Below are 18,632 nucleotides of genomic sequence, written 5' to 3' on the forward strand. Positions count from 1 at the left end.
ACTAGATACTTCTCCCAGCCATTAACTTGTGATTGGGGAACTTCACTCTTTTCACATGCTTTTCTAATTACTCCTGAAAGCCCCACTCCCTTGTTAGGGAGAGACAGTCTGGCAAAAGCAGGGGCCATTATACACCTGACCATAGGAGAAGGAACACCCGTTTGTTGTCCCCTGCTTGAGGAAGAAATTAATCCTGAAGTCTGGGCAACAGAAGGACAATATGGATGAGCAAAAAATGCCCTTCCTGCTCAAGTTAAACTAAAGGATTCCGCCTCCTTTCCCTACCAAAGACAGTATCCCCTCAGACCCGAGGCCCAACAAGGACTCCAAAGGATTGTTAAGGACCTAAAAGCCCAAGGCCTAGTAAAACCATGCAATAGCCCCTGCAATACTCCAATTTTAGGAGTACAGAAACCCAACGGACAGTGGAGGTTAGTGTAATATCTCAAGATTATCAATGAGGCTGTTGTTCCTCTATACCCAGCTGTACCTAGCCCTTATATGCTGCTTTCCCAAATACCAGAGGAAGCAGAGTGGTTTACAGTCTTGGACCTTAAGGATGCCATTTTCTGCATCCCTGTACATCCTGACTCTCAATTCTTGTTTGCCTTTGAAGATGCTTCATACCCAATGTCTCAACTCACCTGGACCGTTTTACCCCAAGGGTTCAGGGATAGCCCCCATCCATTTGGCCAGGCATTAGCCCAAGACTTGAGCCAGTTCTCATACCTGAACACTCTTGTCCTTCGGTACATGGATGATTTACTTTTAGCCACCTGTTCAGAAATCTTGTGCCATCAACCCACCCAGGTGCTCTTAAATTTCCTCACTACCTGTGGCTACAAGGTTTCCAAACCAAAGGCTCAGCTCTGCTCACAGCAGGTTAAATACTTAGGGCTAAAATTATCCAAAGGCACCACGGCCCTCAGTGAGGAACGTATCCAGCCTATATGGCTTATCCTCATCCCAAAACCCTAAAGCAACTAAGAAGGTTCCTTGCCATAACAGGATTCTGCTGAATATGGATTCCCAGGTACGGTGAAATAGCCAGACCATTATATACACTAATTAAGGAAACTCAGAAAGCCAATACCCATTTAATAACATGGACACCTGAAGCAGAAGCGGCTTTCTGGGCCCTAAAGAAGGCCCTAACCCAAGCTCCAGTACTCAGACAAAGAAATAGAATAGGGAACCTCATGAGGACATAGTTTCCTCCCCTCAGGATGGCTAGCCATGAAGAAGGAAAAATACTTGTGCCTGCAGCTAACCAATGGAAATTACTTAAAACCCTTCACCAAAACTTTCACTTAGGCATTGATAGCACCCATCAGATGGCCAAATCATTCACTGGACCAGGCCTTTTCAAAAGTATCAAGCAGATAGTGGGGGCCTGTAAAGTGTGCCAAAAAAAAATCCCCTGCACTGCAGGCCATACATTTAAATCCCTGTATCTTTAACCTCCTTGTTAAGTTTGTCTTCCGGAATCGAAGCTGTAGAACTACAAATAGTTCTTCAAATGGAGCCCCAGATGCAGTCCATGACTAAGATCTACCACGGAACCCTGGACCAGCCTGCTAGCCCGTGCTCCAATGTTAATGACATCGAAGGCACCCCTCCTGAGGAAATCTCAACTGCACAACCCCTACTACGCCCCAATTCGGCAGGAAGCAGTTAGAACGGTCATTGGGCAACCTCCCTAACAGCACTTGAGTTTTCCTATCGAGAAGGGGGACTGAGAGACAGGACTAGCTGGATTTCCTAGGCCAACTAAGAATCCCTAAGCCTAGCTGGGAAGGTGACTGCATCCACCATTAAACACAGGGCTTGCAACTTAGCCCACACCCAACCAATCAGAGAGCTCACTAAAATGCTAATTAGGCAAAAACAGGAGGTAAAGAAATAGCCAATCATCTATTGCCTGAGAGCACAGCGGGAGGGACAGGGATCAGGATATAAACCCAGGCATTCGAGCTGGCAATGGCAACCCTCTTTGGGTCCCCTCCCCTTATATGGGAGGTCTGTTTTCACTCTATTTCACTCTATTGAATCTTGCAACTGCACTCTTCTGGTCCGTGTTTTTTTTTTGTTTTTTTTTTTTTTTTTTTTTGAGACGGAGTCTCGCTCTGTCGCCCAGGCTGGAGTGCAGTGGCCGGATCTCAGCTCACTGCAAGCTCCGCCTCCCGGGTTTAAGCCATTCTCCTGCCTCAGCCTCTCGAGTAGCTGGGACTACAGGCGCCGTGACCACGCCCGGCTAGTTTTTTGTATTTTTTAGTAGAGACGGGGTTTCACCGTGTTAGCCAGGATGGTCTCGATCTCCTGACCTCGTGATCCGCCCGTCTCGGCCTCCCAAAGTGCTGGGATTACAGGCTGGAGCCACTGCGCTCGGCCCCGTGTTTTGTTACGGCCTGAGCTGAGCTTTCGCTCACCGTCCACCACTGCTGTTTGCTGCCATCGCAGACCCACTGCTAACTTCCATCCCTCTGGATCCAGTAGGGTGTCCGCTGTGCTCCTGATCCAGCAAGGCACCCCTTGCCACTCCCAATCAGGCTAAAGTTTTGCCATTGTTCCTGCAGGGCTAAGTGCCTGTGTTCGTCCTAATCGAGCTGAACACTAGTCACTGGGTTCCACGGTTCTCTTCTGTGACTCACGGCTTCTAATAGAGCTATAACACTCACCACGTAGCCCAAGATTCCATTCCTTGGAATCTGTGAGGCCAAGAACCCCAGGTCAGAGAACATGAGGCTTGCCACTGAGAGGTGACAACATGCTAAAAGCCCTCGCTCTCAGCACCTCCTCGGCCTTGGCATCCACTCTGGTGGCACTTGAGGAGCCCTTCAGCCCACCATGGCACTGTGGGAGCCCCTCTCTGGGCTGGCCAAGGCCAGAGCCGGCTCCCTCTGCTTGCAGGGAGGTGTGGAGGGAGAGGTGTGGCCAGGAACCGGAGTTGCACATGGCGTGGGCCAGCACGATTTCCTGGTGGACTGGGCTAGGTGGGCCCTGCACTTGGAGCGGCTGGCTGGTGCTGCCGGCCCCAGGCAGTGAGGGGTTTAGCACCCAGGCCAGCAGCTGCAGAGGGTGCGCCACACAGTGCCGGCCTGCTGGCACTGTGCTTGAATTCTTGCCGGGCCTCAGCTGCCTTCCCGCAGGGCGGGGCTTGGGACCTGCAGCCTGCCATGCCCAGGCCTCCCCTCCCCCGCTGTGGGCTCCTATGCGGCCAGAGCCTCCCCGATGAGTGCCGCCCCCTGTGCCATGGCCTGGTCCCATCAACCTCCCAAGGGCTGAGTAGTGCGGGCACATGGCGCGGGACTGGTGGGCAGCTCCGCCTGCAGCCCAGGTGCACGATCCACTAGGTGAAGCCAGCTGGGCTCCTGAGTCTAGTAGGGACTTGGAGAACCTTTATGTCTAGCTCAGGGATTGTAAATACACCAATCAGTACTCTGTATCTAGCTAACCTAGCGGGAGGGACTTGGAGAACTTTTCTGTCTAGCTCTCTGTGTCTAGCTAAATGATTGCAAACGCACCAATCAGCACTCTGTGTCTAAGAGCTCAGGGTTTGTAAATACAGCAATCAGTACTCTGTGTCTAGCTCAAGGTTTGTAAATACACCAGTACTCTGTGTCTAGCTAACCTAGTGGGGACTTAGAGAGCCTTTCTGTCTAGCACTCTGTGTCTAGCTAAAGGACTGTAATCGCACCAATCCGCACTCTGTGTCTAGCTCAGGGATTGTAAACGCACCAATCAACACTCTGTCAAAATGGACCAATCAGCTCTCTGTAAAACGGACCAACAGCTCTCTGTAAAATGGACCAATCAGCTCTCTGTAAAATAGACTGATCAGCTCTCTGTAAAATGCAGCAATCAGCAGGACGTGGGTGGGGTCAGATAAGGGAATAAAAGCAGGATGCCTGGGCCAGCAGTGGCAATCCCCTCTCAGGTCCCCTTCCATGCTATGGAAGTTTTGTTCTTTTGCCCTTTGCAATAAATCTTGCTGCTGCTTACTCTTTGTGTCCATGCCACCTTTATGAGCTGTAATACTGCGAAGGTCTGCAGCTTCACTCCTAAAGCCAGCGAGACCAGGAACCCACCAGAAGGAACGGACAACTCCAGATGTGCCACCTTTAAGAGCTGTGACACTCACCGCAAAGGTCTGCAGCTTCACTCCTGAAGTCAGTGTGATCACGAACCCACCAGAAGGAAGAAACTGCGGACACATCTGAACATCTGAAGGAACAGACACCGGACACACCATCTTTAAGAACCGTGACACTCACTGCAAGGGTCTCCGGCTTCATTCTTGAAGTCAGCGAGACCAAGAACCCACCAATTCCAGACACACCACCATCTTGGAAGTGGTCCGCCACCATCTTGGGACCTCTGGGAGCAAGGACCCCCAGGTAACATAGTCAAGTCTGCCAACTCCTGGGCTCAGGCTATCCTCCTGTCTGCCTCCCTAAGTGCTGGGATTTTAGGCTGAAGCCACTGCGCCCAACTTGGCTCTCCCGCTTCCTCAACTGCCATCCTAATGAATGTTAAGTGGTATCCCACAATGGTTTTGATTTCTGTTTCCCTAATGATTAACGATGGGAAGCAGAAGTGAATGAGACAGAATTGTGATCTTGTCAGAAAAGTCATATTGGAAAAGCCAAAGTCCAAAAGAAATGGTTAGAACAAGGGTCGCTGACTCCCATCCAGGCGGTATCCCTGACCCTTGTGGGGCAATGTCACAGAGGCTCCTGCTGGGCAGGGAGGTCTGGATTCCACACTCTTCTGCCACTGCCCAGTTCTGGACCTCAGCTTTCTACAGGTGTCAAGAGGACAAGCAGCCGTGCCCATTTGTCTTGCTGGTGTTTTTGGGTGTCAGATGCGCCAGCAGGAGGGACAGTGTGTGGGAAGGTGCTGGTCTGAGGCTGGTCCCGCCAAAGCCCTGCAGGCTCACTCCCTGGTTGTGCGGAGGTGCTGGTGCTCGCTAGTCCCCTCAGCACCCACAGGCCGGGCCCGGATGCCAGGCAGTTGTCCTCTGTGGAGCCTTATCGGGGCCCACAGGCCCTACTGCCTCGACCCCACCCGGGCCCCAAAACTCGGCCTGGGGGCCGCACAAGGCGGGGCCACGCGGGGCAGGGCCCGTCTGCTGGGGGAGTGCGCGGGGTGGGCAGCGGGGGGGCAGGGTCCCTGGACTCCGACAGCCCGTCCGGCCGAGGTCAATCACAATGAAACCGTGTCCAGCGGAATCGGCTGGGACTCGCCGCAGCCGACCGAGCCATCGTGAAGCCATGACGTGGCGCCCAAAGCTGCTGGCCTAGTGCACTCCCTGCGGGGCCCCGGGCCTCCGCAGGCCCCGACGGGGTCGCCCAGAGGCGGGTCTGGCGGGTCCAATCGCCCCGCCCGCAGGGGACCCGCCCCTCATGGGCTCCGCCAATCGCAGGGTACGTTGCTCGGCAGCGCCGCGCGGCTCGGCCTATGGGGCGGCGCGTTGTTGGGCTGCAGCGCCGCAGGCCGCACCCAGCTCGGGAGGTGGGGGCCAGCGGAGGGGCTGAGGGGCGGAGAGGCCGGGCGGGCCGCGGCTGCAGGCCAGGGGACGGGGGCGGAGCCGGAGTCGGAGCCGACGGGCGGTGGCCGCAGTGGCACCCCGGAATCCCGCGTGCTGCCCACGATTCGCTTCTGAGGTGAGGCTCACGAGCGGGAGCGGGGGCGGCGGGGGCCCGGTTCGGCCTGAGGCGGCGGCTGGGGCGCGGCGAACTGGGCCGCGGTTGCGGCGGGCGGGGACCGCTAGGCCTGCAGCGGCCCTGGCAGCGCGGGGGGCGGGGAGGCGGCTTCGGCGCCGAGGGCGTCTTGGAGGGGTCCCTGCGGGGCCGTCGGCCTGGGCCGAGCCTGGGAGCCAGGGCGCCGCCAGTCTTTCAGCGTGATAAGACCCCGGGGACGAGGCTTCTCCCTGGCCGGTCGTTCCTGGCCGGCTGGTGGGCTGCAGGGGTCGGGGCGGAGGAGGAGGACCCTGGCCGGAGGCTGGTCAGCATCCTGCTTGGGAGACCGGTTCCGCGGGCCGCAGCGCTGGTGGCTCCAAGGTTTGTGTATAGACGCCTGTTTGGGTACTGCCTGTCGGCTCTCGTATTTTTTTTATTTATTTATTTATTTTTTATAGTTTAATGTATTTTAATAGCAAACTTACAGGAACAGCACAGCAGACAGACAACATTAAAAACATGTACTTGCATGTAGGACAACTCAGTTAGAAAAGTATAGTGAATGGATGGAATCTACTGTATGATAAAAATGCTACAAACACCATTTAGTTGCCGTCAATAAGAAATTTACTTGTTTTAAAAAAATCCAAATGCTGGCATTGTCCAGAAAAATTTAACAGGTTATCTATAATTATTATAAAGTTGAACCGCTGAAACTTGTTCACTGAAACATTTTAACTTGCATTAATGCTTTACGCCTCTGCATTTATATTAAAAATTCACACACAAATGAAAATGGAAAAACTGCCAATACCTGATTTCTGTCCCCTATTTTTCCACTCGCAATCATATACTTAGGTACCTTTTGACCCCATGGAAAAAAATATCTAACGTTCAGAACTACCAATAACAGGAAGAAGAGAATTTTTTTTTTTTTTTTTGAGAATGAAATGTTTCCCATCATAGTGGATTCTTAAGCACGTTCTCCACGTATGCGGCGTGCTAGCTGGATGTCTTTTGACATCATTGTTACACGTGTGGCATGGATAGCACACAGGTTGGTGTCTTCAAAAAGGCCAACCAGATAGGCCTCACTTGCCTCCTGCAAAGCACCGATAGCTGCGCTCTGGAAGCGCAGATCTGTTTTAAAGTCCTGAGCAATTTCTCGCACCAGACGCTGGAAGGGAAGTTTGCGAATCAGAAGTTCAGTGGACTTCTGATAACGTCTAATTTCACGGAGCGCCACAGTACCAGGCCTGTAGCGATGAGGTTTCCTCACCCCTCCAGTAGAGGGCGCACTCTTGCGAGCGGCTTTTGTAGCCAGTTGCTTCCTGGGTGCTTTACCACCGGTCGATTTGCGGGCAGTCTGCCTTGTACGAGCCATGGTACAGAGACCTCCTTACTCACCCCCTTCTCCTTCGGCTGGAGCTCGGCGAGCGAAAGGCGGTGCTGGCGTTAGAGAGCGACGGCGGCGCGGCGGCGGCTGCGAACACCGGCTCTCGTATTTAAAAACGACGGCTTCTGCCAAAAGAGAAAAGCCGTATCTGCCGACGGAAGCTCAGGAGATAATCCTGGAACTTTATCAGCGATGGGGCTGTGGGTCACCTTTGCCCTCCTTCTCTTTTCTTTTTTTTAAAAAATATTTTATTTTCGTTTTTGGGAGATGTCAGAGGGCCTTTCCCTATTACAGTGACTTTTATCTTTGTTTTTGTAATGGCTCAAGATAGTTGGGAGGTAATTTGCATTCACTTTATGCATGCCCACCTTGAAAAACATATTTTGGTTCTCCTGAAACTGTTGTGGGTTTGAGCATAATTTATGCCTAGAATGGCAGAAAGCAATGATCATATCTCCAAAGACCAAAAACATAGCTGATAGCTGTATGCATTACTGGTAAGTTATGATTTTTTGTGTGAAAAATTGAGATATTAATGGGGATAGGAAAGAGAATGCTGATAGGTAGACTGTGTCTATGAGTAGAGGCACCTACTGAAAACAAGCTTGGAGTGGATGGATAGGAGTTCAGCAGGCACCAGAGAGGGGAGGGCATTTCAGGCAGAGGGTATGAATTGTATGAAAGTTGGTTTGTCAAGTTTGGAGTCTTGAATGGACAAGGGCCAGTGATGATAACTTTATTTTTTTTTTTGAGGCAGAGTCTCGCTCTGTAGCCAGGCTGGAGTGCAGAGGTGCGATCTCGGCTCACTGCAACCTCCGCCTCCCGGGTTCAAGAGATTCTTCTGTCTCAGCCTCCTGAGTATCTGGGACTACAGGCGCGCGCCACCACTCCCAGCTAGTTTTTGTATTTTTAGTAGAGACGGGGTTTCACCCTGTTGGTCAGGATAGTCTCAATCTCTTGACCTCGTGATCCCTCCGCCTCAGCCTCCCAAAGTGCTGGGATTCCAGGCGTGAGCCACCGCGCCTGGCCTACGTTAAAATTTTAATACACCCCTTTGATTTTGACAGTGGGGAAAACTAGAATAGTAAGTTGTCTTTTAAGGAAGTGGATGATTTTGGCATCAAAACTGCTTTTCAGAGTTTCGATGTGGTTTACAATGGTATGGACAAGCTGGTATGATTTGTTAGTTTACTACTTGTGGTGTCTTTAGGTGTTTTTAAAGTTTCGGAGACTGAGTGATGTGAGTCTAAACTCTAGCCGGTCCCCGAATTGTGAGATAGTTTTCCTTCTAAATTATACTTCGTGCAAGCTGATCATTTTTTCCCCTTAATTCTTTTGATGTTATCTGATGTACTGAGAAGGTTTTGTTTGGTGTTCAGTTTTGTGTTACTGATTTTGCCATAAAAACTGTTTCTTTACATGATTATTAGTTTTTAGTTCTTTCTTATAGTCTTTGACTTGAATAATAAAAGTAAATACTGAAATGCTTTTAAAGATAAAGTATTTATTTATTACTCGAAACTTAGAGTTAAGTTGACTGCCCTTCCTTTCTTTCCTTCCATGTTTACATCTTCACATACACACGTATGTAGAGAGAAAATAGTATAAACCCCTTTTCTCATCCAGTTTCAACAATCTTGCTTCATCGTATCCCCGCAGTCCTAGATATCATTTAACCGTTAAATAGTTCAATATGTATATCTTAAAGGCTTAAAAAAAGGTTAACATGAGTACCATTATCACAGAAAATGAGTAATTCCTTAATACTTTCAAATATCCAGCCAGTGTTAAAATTTTCAGAATTGTCTCTCTCTCTCTTTTTTTTTTTTTTTTAACAATTTCCATCTGGATCCACATGCTATCCATACAGTGTGACTAGTTTTGTGGTAGTTTCCCCCTCCATATTTAGTTTTCTCCTATAATTTATTTGTTGATGAAACCTGGTAGTTTGTCACGTGGAGTTATGCACAATCTTGATTTTACTCTGTGGCGTAGTTTAACAATACAGAATTTACTGAAAACTGGTCGTTAGGTCTAAAGGTGTGATCAAATTCAGCTTTATTTTTGTCAAGAAAACTTCATAGGTAAGTAGGCAGAAATGATTAGTAGTCTTTGTTCGCAGCCCTTGATTGTCAGTGCCTACAGTCATTTCAGTAAGCACTGAAATTGTTGATATTTGAATTCTCTAACTTCTTTTATTAAATAGAATATTTTTATAAAGAGAATTTTTCATGCTTCCACTATTTGGTTATCTTGAAGTACTGTATACCTGTTATAGAAAAGGAAGGATAAATTCTTAATTCTTCTGCATTATTTGCTAGGTTTCACATAATGAATTGGTTCGCTAACATCCTTCAAAAGTAGCCAATGAAGCTGGGCATGCTAGGATGGGCCTGTAATCTTAGCTGCTCCTGAGGCTAAGATGGTACGAACCTGTGAGCCTGGGAGGTCGAGGCTGCAGTGAGCCATGATCACTTCACTGTACTACTCTGTCGCTTTAAAAAAGAAAAAAAGCGGGGAGTGCTGAGCTCGGAGGCTCAGGTCTGTAATCCCGGCACTTTGGGAGGCCGAGGCGGGCAGATCACGAGGTCAGGAGATCAAGACCATCCTGGCTAACACGGTGAAACCCCGTCTCTACTAAAAGTACAAAAAATTAGCTGGGCATGGTGGTGCGTGCCTGTAATCCCAACTACTAGGGAGGCTGAGGCAGGAGAATCGCTTGAACCCAGGAGGCGGAGGTTGCAGTGCCATTGCACTCCAGCCTGGGCAACAAGAGTGAAACTCCCATCTCAAAAAAAAATAAAAAAGTAACACTAGGATTCTACTCAGCCTTCTCCATTTTATATGCCCATATCTACTTTTCTTCTAAGCCAAACATTTTGGTTCTACTTGCTCACTGTTTGAACCCACACATTTCAGTCTCAGAACAAGATGAACATGTGAACCCCGAAAATTTGAGACAGGTCTCAGTTAATTTAGAAAGTTTATTTTGCCAAGGTTGAGAATGTGTGCCTGTGACACAGCCTGCAGAAGTCCTGATGACATGTGCCCAAGGTGGTCAGGCACAGCTTGGTTTTATACATTTTAAGGAGACATGAGACATCAGGCAATATATGCAAGAAGTACATTGGTTCAGTCCAGAAAGGCGGGGACAACTTGAAGCAGGGAGGGAGCTTCCAGGTCACGAGTAGGTGAGAGACAAATGGTTGCATTCTTTTGAGTTTCTGATAAGCCTTTCCAAAGGAGGCAACCAGATACGCATCTATCTCAGTGAACAGAGGGATGACTTTGAACAGAGTGAGAGGCAAAACTGGGCGCCATGGCTCATTCCTATAATCCCAGCACTTTGGGAGGCCACGGCAGGTGGATCACTTGAGATCAGGAGTTCGAGACCAGCCTGGCCAGCATGGTGAAACCCTGTCTCTACTAAAAATACGAAAATTAGGCCTGGTAGTGGGTGCCTGTAATCCCAGCTACTCAAGAGGCTGAGGCAGGAGAATCGCTCGAACCCAGGAGGTGGAGGTTGCAGTGAGTTGAGATCATGCCATTGCACTCCAGCCTGGGACAGAGTGAGATTCCGACCCCCTAAAAAAGGAATCTTAACATAGCATAATATTAAACTTTAACAGAGTTGTTTAATTGTTAATGCTTATTCTGGCCTTTGTACATTGAGGAACCTTGAGTTTAAAGGAATGAGGGGAAGCACATTTAATACAGTTTGCCTTTTGAGCTTAATTTTTCTAGAAGTACCTTTTTTTTTTTTTTTTTTTTTTTTTTGGTGGTGGTGTTGTTGAGACGGAGTCTCGCTCTGTCGCCCAGGCTGGAGTGCAGTGGCCAGATCTCAGCTCACTGCAAGCTCCGCCTCCTGGGTACGCCATTCTCCTGCCTCAGCCTCCCGAGTAACTGGGACTACAGGCGCCCGCCACATCTCCCGGCTAGTTTTTTTGTATTTTTTTAGTAGAGACTGGGTTTCACTGTGTTAGCCAGGATGGTCTCGATCTCCTGACCTCGTGATCCACCCGTCTCGGCCTCCCAAAGTGCTGGGATTACAGGCTTGAGCCACCGCGCCCGGCCCCTAGAAGTACCTTTTTAAACAGTTGTTATAACTAGCGTGTAACACTGTTTTTGGTAACTGTTAGCTTAAGTGTGCTGACGATATATTTAATTAATTAATTTTTTTTTTTGTTTGAGACTGACTCTTGCTCTGTCACCCAGACTGGAATATAGTGATGTGATCATAGTTTGCTGCAGCCTTGAACTCCTGGGCTTAAACCATTCTCCCACCTCTGACTCAGAAGTAGCTAGGACTGTACAGGTTCATGCCAACAGGCTTGGCTGTTTTTTTTTTTTTTTTTTTGAGATAGGGTCTTGCTGTGTTGCTCAGGCTGATCTTGAATTCCTGGCCTCAAGGGATCCTCCTGCCTCAGCCTCTGAATATGCTAGGATAACAGGCATGAGCCACTGCACTGGACCTTTTTCCAGCGTTTTTTTTTTTTAATGAGACGAGTCTCGCTCTGTCGCCCAGGCTGGAGTGCAGTGGCCGGATCTTAGCTCACTACAAGCTCCGCCTCCCGGGTTTCTGCCATTCTCCTGCCTCAGCCTCCCGAGTAGCTGGGACTACAGGTGCCCGCCACCTCGCCCGGCTAGTTTTTTTGTATTTTTTAGTAGAGACAGGGTTTCAACGTGTTCGCCAGGATGGTCTTGATCTCCTCACCCCGTGATCTGCCCATCTTGGCCTCCCAAAGTGCTGGGATTACAGGCTTGAGCCACCGCGCCCGGCTTTCAGGTTTTTACTGTTATAAGCAGTGCTCCAATTAATACTACATCTCCGTATTGAGCATTTATGAGGGACATCTATAAATACATTCTCTGAAGTGAAATTGCTATGTCGAAGGATAATTGCACTTTTCATTTGCATAGACATTTCCAAATTACCCTCCTGGCCCCAATTAATATTCTTACATTTCCATCTTTGGGCACCTATGAAGGATATCTATAGATACATTCTCAGAAGTGAGATTGCGTGTCAAAGAGTAATTGCACTTTGACTTTCCGTAGATGTTTCCAGATTATCCTCCTAAGAAGTTACATCAGTTTATACTCCTACCAGCTGCGTATTTTCTGCACATAATGAAGTGTGGACACTAAAGCGACAATAGTACCTGTTGTCCACGGTTATTGTCAGGATTACATGAAGTAAATGCCAAGAGGTGCCTACTAAGCTATCAGCAAATGACTTATTAATATGATTATTATTTTTTCTGAACTTTATTACCAGAAATATTATAACCCTAGACAGTGCTTCATGAGGTTGGGAAAGAGGGTTCATACAATTGATCTGAGCAATATATGCCTCCAAAATACTGTTATCTGTGTTAGAACAAATGAGCTCTGCGTCTAGGCCTTGGGGCCAGGGAGTCTGGCATCTGGGGCTGATGTTAGGGGACAGAGCCCACAGATACATCTCAGATTTTGCTGGAAAGGGCATCCCTCAGGAATGGGGCACAGTAGATGTAACTGCATGTGTGCCTCTGCAGCCTGGAATAGCAGCTTTGGCTGTTTGCATGGGGAGGAGAAAGTCATCATTTGGGAGGGACCTTTAGAATACCCCATCCCAAACACTTCTCTCCTTCTCTTACTCTGAAGGGCTTAATTTAAATTTGCTTTGTGAATTAACTTATTGAGAATGATTTAGGGAGTTCGTTACCTAACAGATGTTCTCCCTTATCTGCACACTGTTGCTTGAAATTTGTTTCAAGGAGACAGGGCCATTAACACATTAGGCAGTGTGGTGTTATGAAAGGAGCACTGGCTCTTCACTATGGGTTTACTATGGTTTGCTGAGGGTAGTCGAGTGGGTGAGAAAGTCACTTAGCTGTCCCAAGCCTCAGTTTTCTCCATCGGAAAATTAAGTAGCTACGTAATACATGAAGGAGAGAATGTTGTGAAAACACTTTGAGAATGCAAAGGCCCAATGAAAACATATGTCCATACAAAAGCTTGTGTGTGAATGTTCAGAGCAGCATTATGTTTAATAGACAAAAAGTGAAACATCCCAGATGTCCATCAGCTGATGAGTGGATCAACAAAATGTGGTCTGTTCATATGATGGAATAGTATTTGGCAATAAAAAGCATTGAAGCACTCATACTTGGTACAACATGGATGAACTCTGAACACATGCTAACTGAAATAAGCCAGACACAGGAGACCACATGCTTTATGATTTTACTTATGTGAAATGTCTCTAATAGGCAAATCTTTTTGTTTTGTTTTGTTTTGTTTTTTGTGAGACTGAATCTCATTCTGTTGCCCAGGCTGGAGTGCAGTGGTGCAGTCTTGGCTCACAGCAACCTCCACCTCCCAAATTCGAGCAATTCTCCTGCCTCAGCCTCTCGAGTAGCTGGGAACAGGTGTGTGCCACCACGCCCGACTGATTTTTATGTTTTTAGTAGAGATGGGGTTTCACCACATTGCCCAGGCTGGTCTTGAACTCCTGACCTCAAGTGACCCACCTGCCTGGGCCTCCCAAAGTGCTGGGATTACAGGTGTGAACCACTGTACCTGACCCCCAGTAGGCAAATCTATGCAGGCAGAAAGTAGATTGGGGGTTGACTGGGGCTCCAACCGGGGAGAGTGGAGTGGGAATGAGGAATGACTGCTAATGTGTATGGGGTTTCTTTTTGGGTGTTGAAAATGTTATAAAGTTAGATTGTGATGATTACACAACTCTGAATACACTAAAAACTGCTGAACTCTGTATACTTCATTTAGAGGCAGAGCCTTGCTCTGTTGTTCAGGTTGGGGAACAGTGGTATAATCATAGCTGACTGTAACCTGGAACTCCTGGGCTTGAGTAATCTTCCCCACCTCAGCCTCCGGAATAGCTAGGACTACTGGTGCATACTACTACAGCTGGGTGATTTTTAAAAATGTTGCCACTCAAAATGTGTGGCCCTGGATCAAAATGGTGAAATTCTCTGAACTAATTTTTCTCATCTGTAGAAATAAGAGTAATAATAGTAACAGTCATATCTAACTGGAGGTGTGAGGCTGTGGTAAGCAAACTTACAATGCTTACAATATGTGAGGATTCTGTCAGTGTGCTTTTTTTCCTTCTTTTCTAGAACATACAGGATGGAGGATCAGGCTTTAAGAGGAAAAGACACAGAAGATGCAATAGAGAGCCCTGTAGCTCTTTTTTTTTTTTTTTTGTCTCTCTCTCTTTCCCTCTCTCAAAATAAAGCCTATGTAGAGGTATTTTTTTGTCTGATACAGCTGAGTATGTTTGCAGTTTAGTAGGAACTTTGTGGTTAAACCATGCTTTCTAAGATTTTCTTAAGAGGCCAACCTTGTTGCCAGATGATACCATTAATCAAGTTATTGTCGCATAGGGCTTCAGGCAGGAAGCAAGGTTAGAAATGGTCTTTAGTCTCATAGAACGAACTCCCTTTTCGTTTGAGTGTCTGTCTACTTCAGTGGGAAGGGATGTGATGTTGATTGACCAGTCTTTAGGGGAAATAGATGACCCGCACCATCCAGATACTCATTTTTTGTTCTTTTCTTTCTTCTTCTTATTTTATTTTATTTATTTTTTTGAGAGAGAGTCTCACTTTTTTGCCCAGGTTGGAGTACAGTGGTGCGATCTTGACTCACTGCACCTCTGCCTCCTGGGTTCAAGTGATTCTTGTGCCCCAGCCTCCTGGGTACCTGGAACTGCAGGTGCACACACCACACCCGGCTGATTTTTGTAGAGATGGGGTTTCGCAGATACTCCATTTCAGTTTTTTCCTGAGCATCATCTCCAGGGACTGAAGCACACATGCTTTGACAACAGAATCACCAGCAATGTCGCTGACCTGGGGTGTCTGCAGCATTCAATGTCTTCTATTTTCTGTACTAGGTGTTTGATTGTTTTGTAAAGCAGGAAATTTTTATTTTATTTTTTTGGAGACAGAGTCTTGCTCTGTCACCCAGGCTGAAGTGCAGTGGTGCGATCTTGGCTCTCACTGCAGCCTTGATCTCGTGGGCCCAAGCAGTCCTCCCACCCAGCTTCCTGAGCAGCTGGGCCTACAGACCCATTCCACCACACCCAGCTAACTAAAAAAAATTTTTTATGTAGAGACGAGGCCTTGCTATGTTGCCCAGGCAGGCCTGAAGGTGATTTTAAACTCAGATAACCAGGACATTTGTAGCTGTGGAAATAGCTGTAATCTAACCATCAGAGTTGTTTTAAGAATACAAATTACATACAGTGTTTAAAGCATAATGAATGTACAGGTTGCTAGATTGGGGTTTACTCTATTCTTTTTGTAACTTTTTAGAAGTTGGTCACTTTTTTTTTTTTTTTTTTGAGACAGGTTCTCACTGTGTTGCCCAGGCTAGAGTGTAGTGGCACGATCTTGACTCCCAGCAACCTCTGTCTCCCGGTTTCAAGCAATTCTCCCACCTCAGCCTCCCCAGTACCTGGGATTATAGGAGCCCATCACACCCAGCTAATTTTTGTAATTTTAATAGAGATAGGGTTTCACCATGTTGGCCAGGCTGGACTCACACATCTGACCTCAGGTGATCTGCCCACCTTAGCCTCCCAAAGTGCTGGGATTATAGGTGTGAGCCACCGGCATCTTTTTCTTTTTTTTTTTTTTTTTTCGAGACGGAGTCTTGCTCTGCCACCCAGGCTGGAGTGCAGTGGCCGGATCTCAGCTCACTGCAAGCTCCGCCTCCTGGGTTTACGCCATTCTCCTGCCTCAGCCTCCTGAGTAGCTGGGACTACATGCGTCCGCCTCGTCGCCTGGCTAGTTTTTTGTATTTTTAAGTAGAGACAGGGTTTCACCGTATTAGCCAGGATGGTCTCGATCTCCTGACCTCGTGATCCGCCCGTCTCGGCCTCCCAAAGTGCTGGGATTACAGGCTTGAGCCACCGCGCCCGGCACCTTTTTCTAATATAAGTGTTTAAGGCTATATAGCTCTCTAGAAGCATCTCTTTAGTGAAGCCAATAGTTTCCAACTGTAATATTTTTATTACTAAATAATGTATGTTTAGATTTTCATTATGATTTCTTGTTTGACCCATAAATTATTTTAAAATGTACCTTTAAATTTCTAAATATATGGTTTTAAGAAACTCTTCTGTTATTATATTGTGTTTTTTTCTTTGAGACTGAGTTTTGCTCTTGTCGCCCAGACTGGAGTGCAGTGGTGCAATCTTGGCTCATCGCAACCTTCGCCTCCCAGGTTCAAGTGATTCTCCTGCCTTAGCCTCCCAAGTAGCTGGGATTACAGGTGCCCACCACCACACCTGGCTAGTTTTTGTATTTTTTGTAGAGACGGGATTTCACCACATTGGCCAGGGCGGTCTCGAACTCCTGGCCTTAGGTGATTGACCTGCCTCGGCCTCCCAGAGTGCTGGGATTACAGGCGTGAGCCACTGCGCCTGGCTGTTACTATGTTTTAATTGCATTGCACCCAGAGAAATGGCTTGTGTGCTGCTGATTCCCTTGAATTTGTTGTGATTTTCTTTATTGCCAGATATGACATGAATGTTTATAAACATTCCTTGTATTCTAAAGAATATGGGCTGGGTACAGTGGCTCATGCCTGTAATCCCAGCACTTTGGGAGGCTGAGGTGGGTGGATCACCTGAGATCAGGAGTTCAAGACCAGCTTGGCCAACATGGTGAAACCCCATCTGTACTAAAAATACAAAAAAATTAGCCTGGCGTGATGGCACACACATGTAATACCAGCTGCTAGGGAGGCTGAGGCAGGAGCATTGCTTGAACCCAGGAGGTGGAGGCTGCAGTGAGCCAAGATGATGCCAGTGCATTCCAGCCTGGGCGACAGAAGACTCCATCTTAAAAAAACAAGCAAGCAAGCAAGAAAGAACATGTATTTAATTTGTGTGAGAAAGCAGGGAGGTGCAAAGTTCTATATCTCTCTAATGATCTAACTTGTTGCTTGCATTGCTCATATTTCCTATTTACTGTTACTGATTTGAGCAGTGTGGTAGATTATTATGGTAATCTCATTATGGTAGATTTGTCCATTTCTCTGTGAGTTCTAGCGATGTTTGGTTCATATATGTTGACAGTATTTTATTAGGTGTGTATAACCTTATACTTTTCATCTTCCTGTTGAATAGTACTTAGGTTTGTGGCCTTTTCCATTCTGAATAAATGCTTTTATTTTCTTGGTCTTCGTTGTCTGATATTAATATAGTTACTCCAGCTTTGTTTTGGTTGGTGTTTGCCTGCTGTTTGTATTTTTGTCCATTTATTTTCAGACTGTGTTCTGTTTCATGAGTATATTAGTTTTTTTATGGCTCCTGTAACAAGTTACCACGTACGTGGTGCTTTAAAACAACAGAAATTGTTCTCTCATAGTTCTGGAGGCCAGAAGTTTGAAAACAATATCACTGGACCAAAATCAAGGTGTCGCTAGGGCTGTGCGTTCTTCCTTTGGAGGTGGTATGGGAGAATCTGTTCCTCGTCTGTTCCAACTTCTCATGGCTGCCACGTTCCTTGGCTGTGGCTGCATCACTCCAATCTTTGTGACCCGAGTCAGATTGCTTTCTTGTCTTCTGTGTGGTTAAATGTCCCCCACCTCAATTTTATAAGGATACTGGTGATTACATTCAGGGCCCACCCAGGTAATCCAGGATAGTTTCATAATCCCAAAATACTTACTTTATATGGCAAAGACTACAGATATAATTAATATTTACAGGTTCTAGGCATTATTTGGACCTGTTAACTTGGGGACTGTTACTCAGCTTACTAGAATAGTGTCTCTTATAAGTTACCTATAATTTCTGTCTTAACTGGCATAATTTAGTACATTTATATTATCATGATTCTGATAAATTTGTACTTTCTTTATCATCTTAGGTTTTGTGTTCTATTTCTTTTTTTTCTCCCCATGCTTGCCTTTTTAAACAACTGGGAGTTGTTTTTCTTTTTTTGTATTCTTCCATCTTTTGGTTTGGAAATGACATACTCTTAATATTCTTTTAGTGATTGCCCTTGAAATTTTGCTATGCGTATTTAATGAAGTCTAAAACTAATATTCTGTCGCTCTCTTAGATACAGCAAAGGCATGAAAGTTCTTTAATTCCAATTGCTCAACTCTTTTTTTTTTTTTTTTTTTTGAGACGGAATCTCGCTTTGTTACCCAGGCTGGAGTGCAGTGGCGAGATCTCGGCTCATTGCAAGCTCCGCCTCCCGGGTTCATGCCATTCTCCTGCCTCAGCCTCCAAGTAGCTGGGACTACAGGTGCCGCCACCTCGCCCGGCTAATTTTTTGTATTGTTAGTAGAGATGGGGTTTCACCATGTTAGCCAGGATGGTCTCGATCTCCTGACCTCATGATCCGCCCACCTCGGTGGCCTCCCAAAGTGCTGGGATTACAGGCGTGAGCCACCGCGCCTGGCCTCAATTACTCAACTCTTAAGTTACATGCTGCATGCTGCTGCTGTTCAGTGTTTTAGTCCAGGCTTTTTTTTTTTTTTTTTTTTGAGAGGGAGTCTAGCTTTGTTGCCCAGGCTAGAGTACAGTG

General features: G+C 47.0%; 2 protein-coding genes across 12 annotated transcripts in view; one reads left to right on the forward strand and one right to left on the reverse strand.

Annotated features, from left to right (window-relative positions):
- The first annotated feature begins 5,485 nt into the window (after positions 1-5,485).
- ADD1 (adducin 1) overlaps positions 5,486-18,632 on the forward strand; it is a 94,759-nt gene continuing 81,612 nt past the window's right edge. For 6 of the 11 annotated variants that reach the window (XM_033213520.1, XM_033213523.1, XM_033213525.1 and 3 more), the window contains exon 1: positions 5,486-5,666. The gene's annotated coding sequence lies outside the window, so the exon portion shown is untranslated. Of the gene's footprint in view, positions 5,667-5,797; positions 6,063-7,179; positions 7,575-18,632 lie in introns of those variants that run through there. The other 5 variants (XM_033213529.1, XM_033213524.1, XM_033213531.1 and 2 more) reach the window with 3 other exon arrangements.
- Positions 6,506-7,170, reverse strand: LOC117085069 (histone H3.3A-like). Its single transcript, XM_033213564.1, has one exon. It carries the CDS (start codon positions 7,063-7,065, stop codon positions 6,655-6,657), a length of 411 nt encoding a protein of 136 aa, XP_033069455.1. The 5' UTR covers positions 7,066-7,170; the 3' UTR covers positions 6,506-6,654.

The sequence above is a fragment of the Trachypithecus francoisi genome, unplaced genomic scaffold (genome assembly GCF_009764315.1).
Source record: "Trachypithecus francoisi isolate TF-2019V2 unplaced genomic scaffold, Tfra_2.0 Lachesis_group1, whole genome shotgun sequence".
Classification (NCBI taxonomy): domain Eukaryota; kingdom Metazoa; phylum Chordata; class Mammalia; order Primates; family Cercopithecidae; genus Trachypithecus; species Trachypithecus francoisi.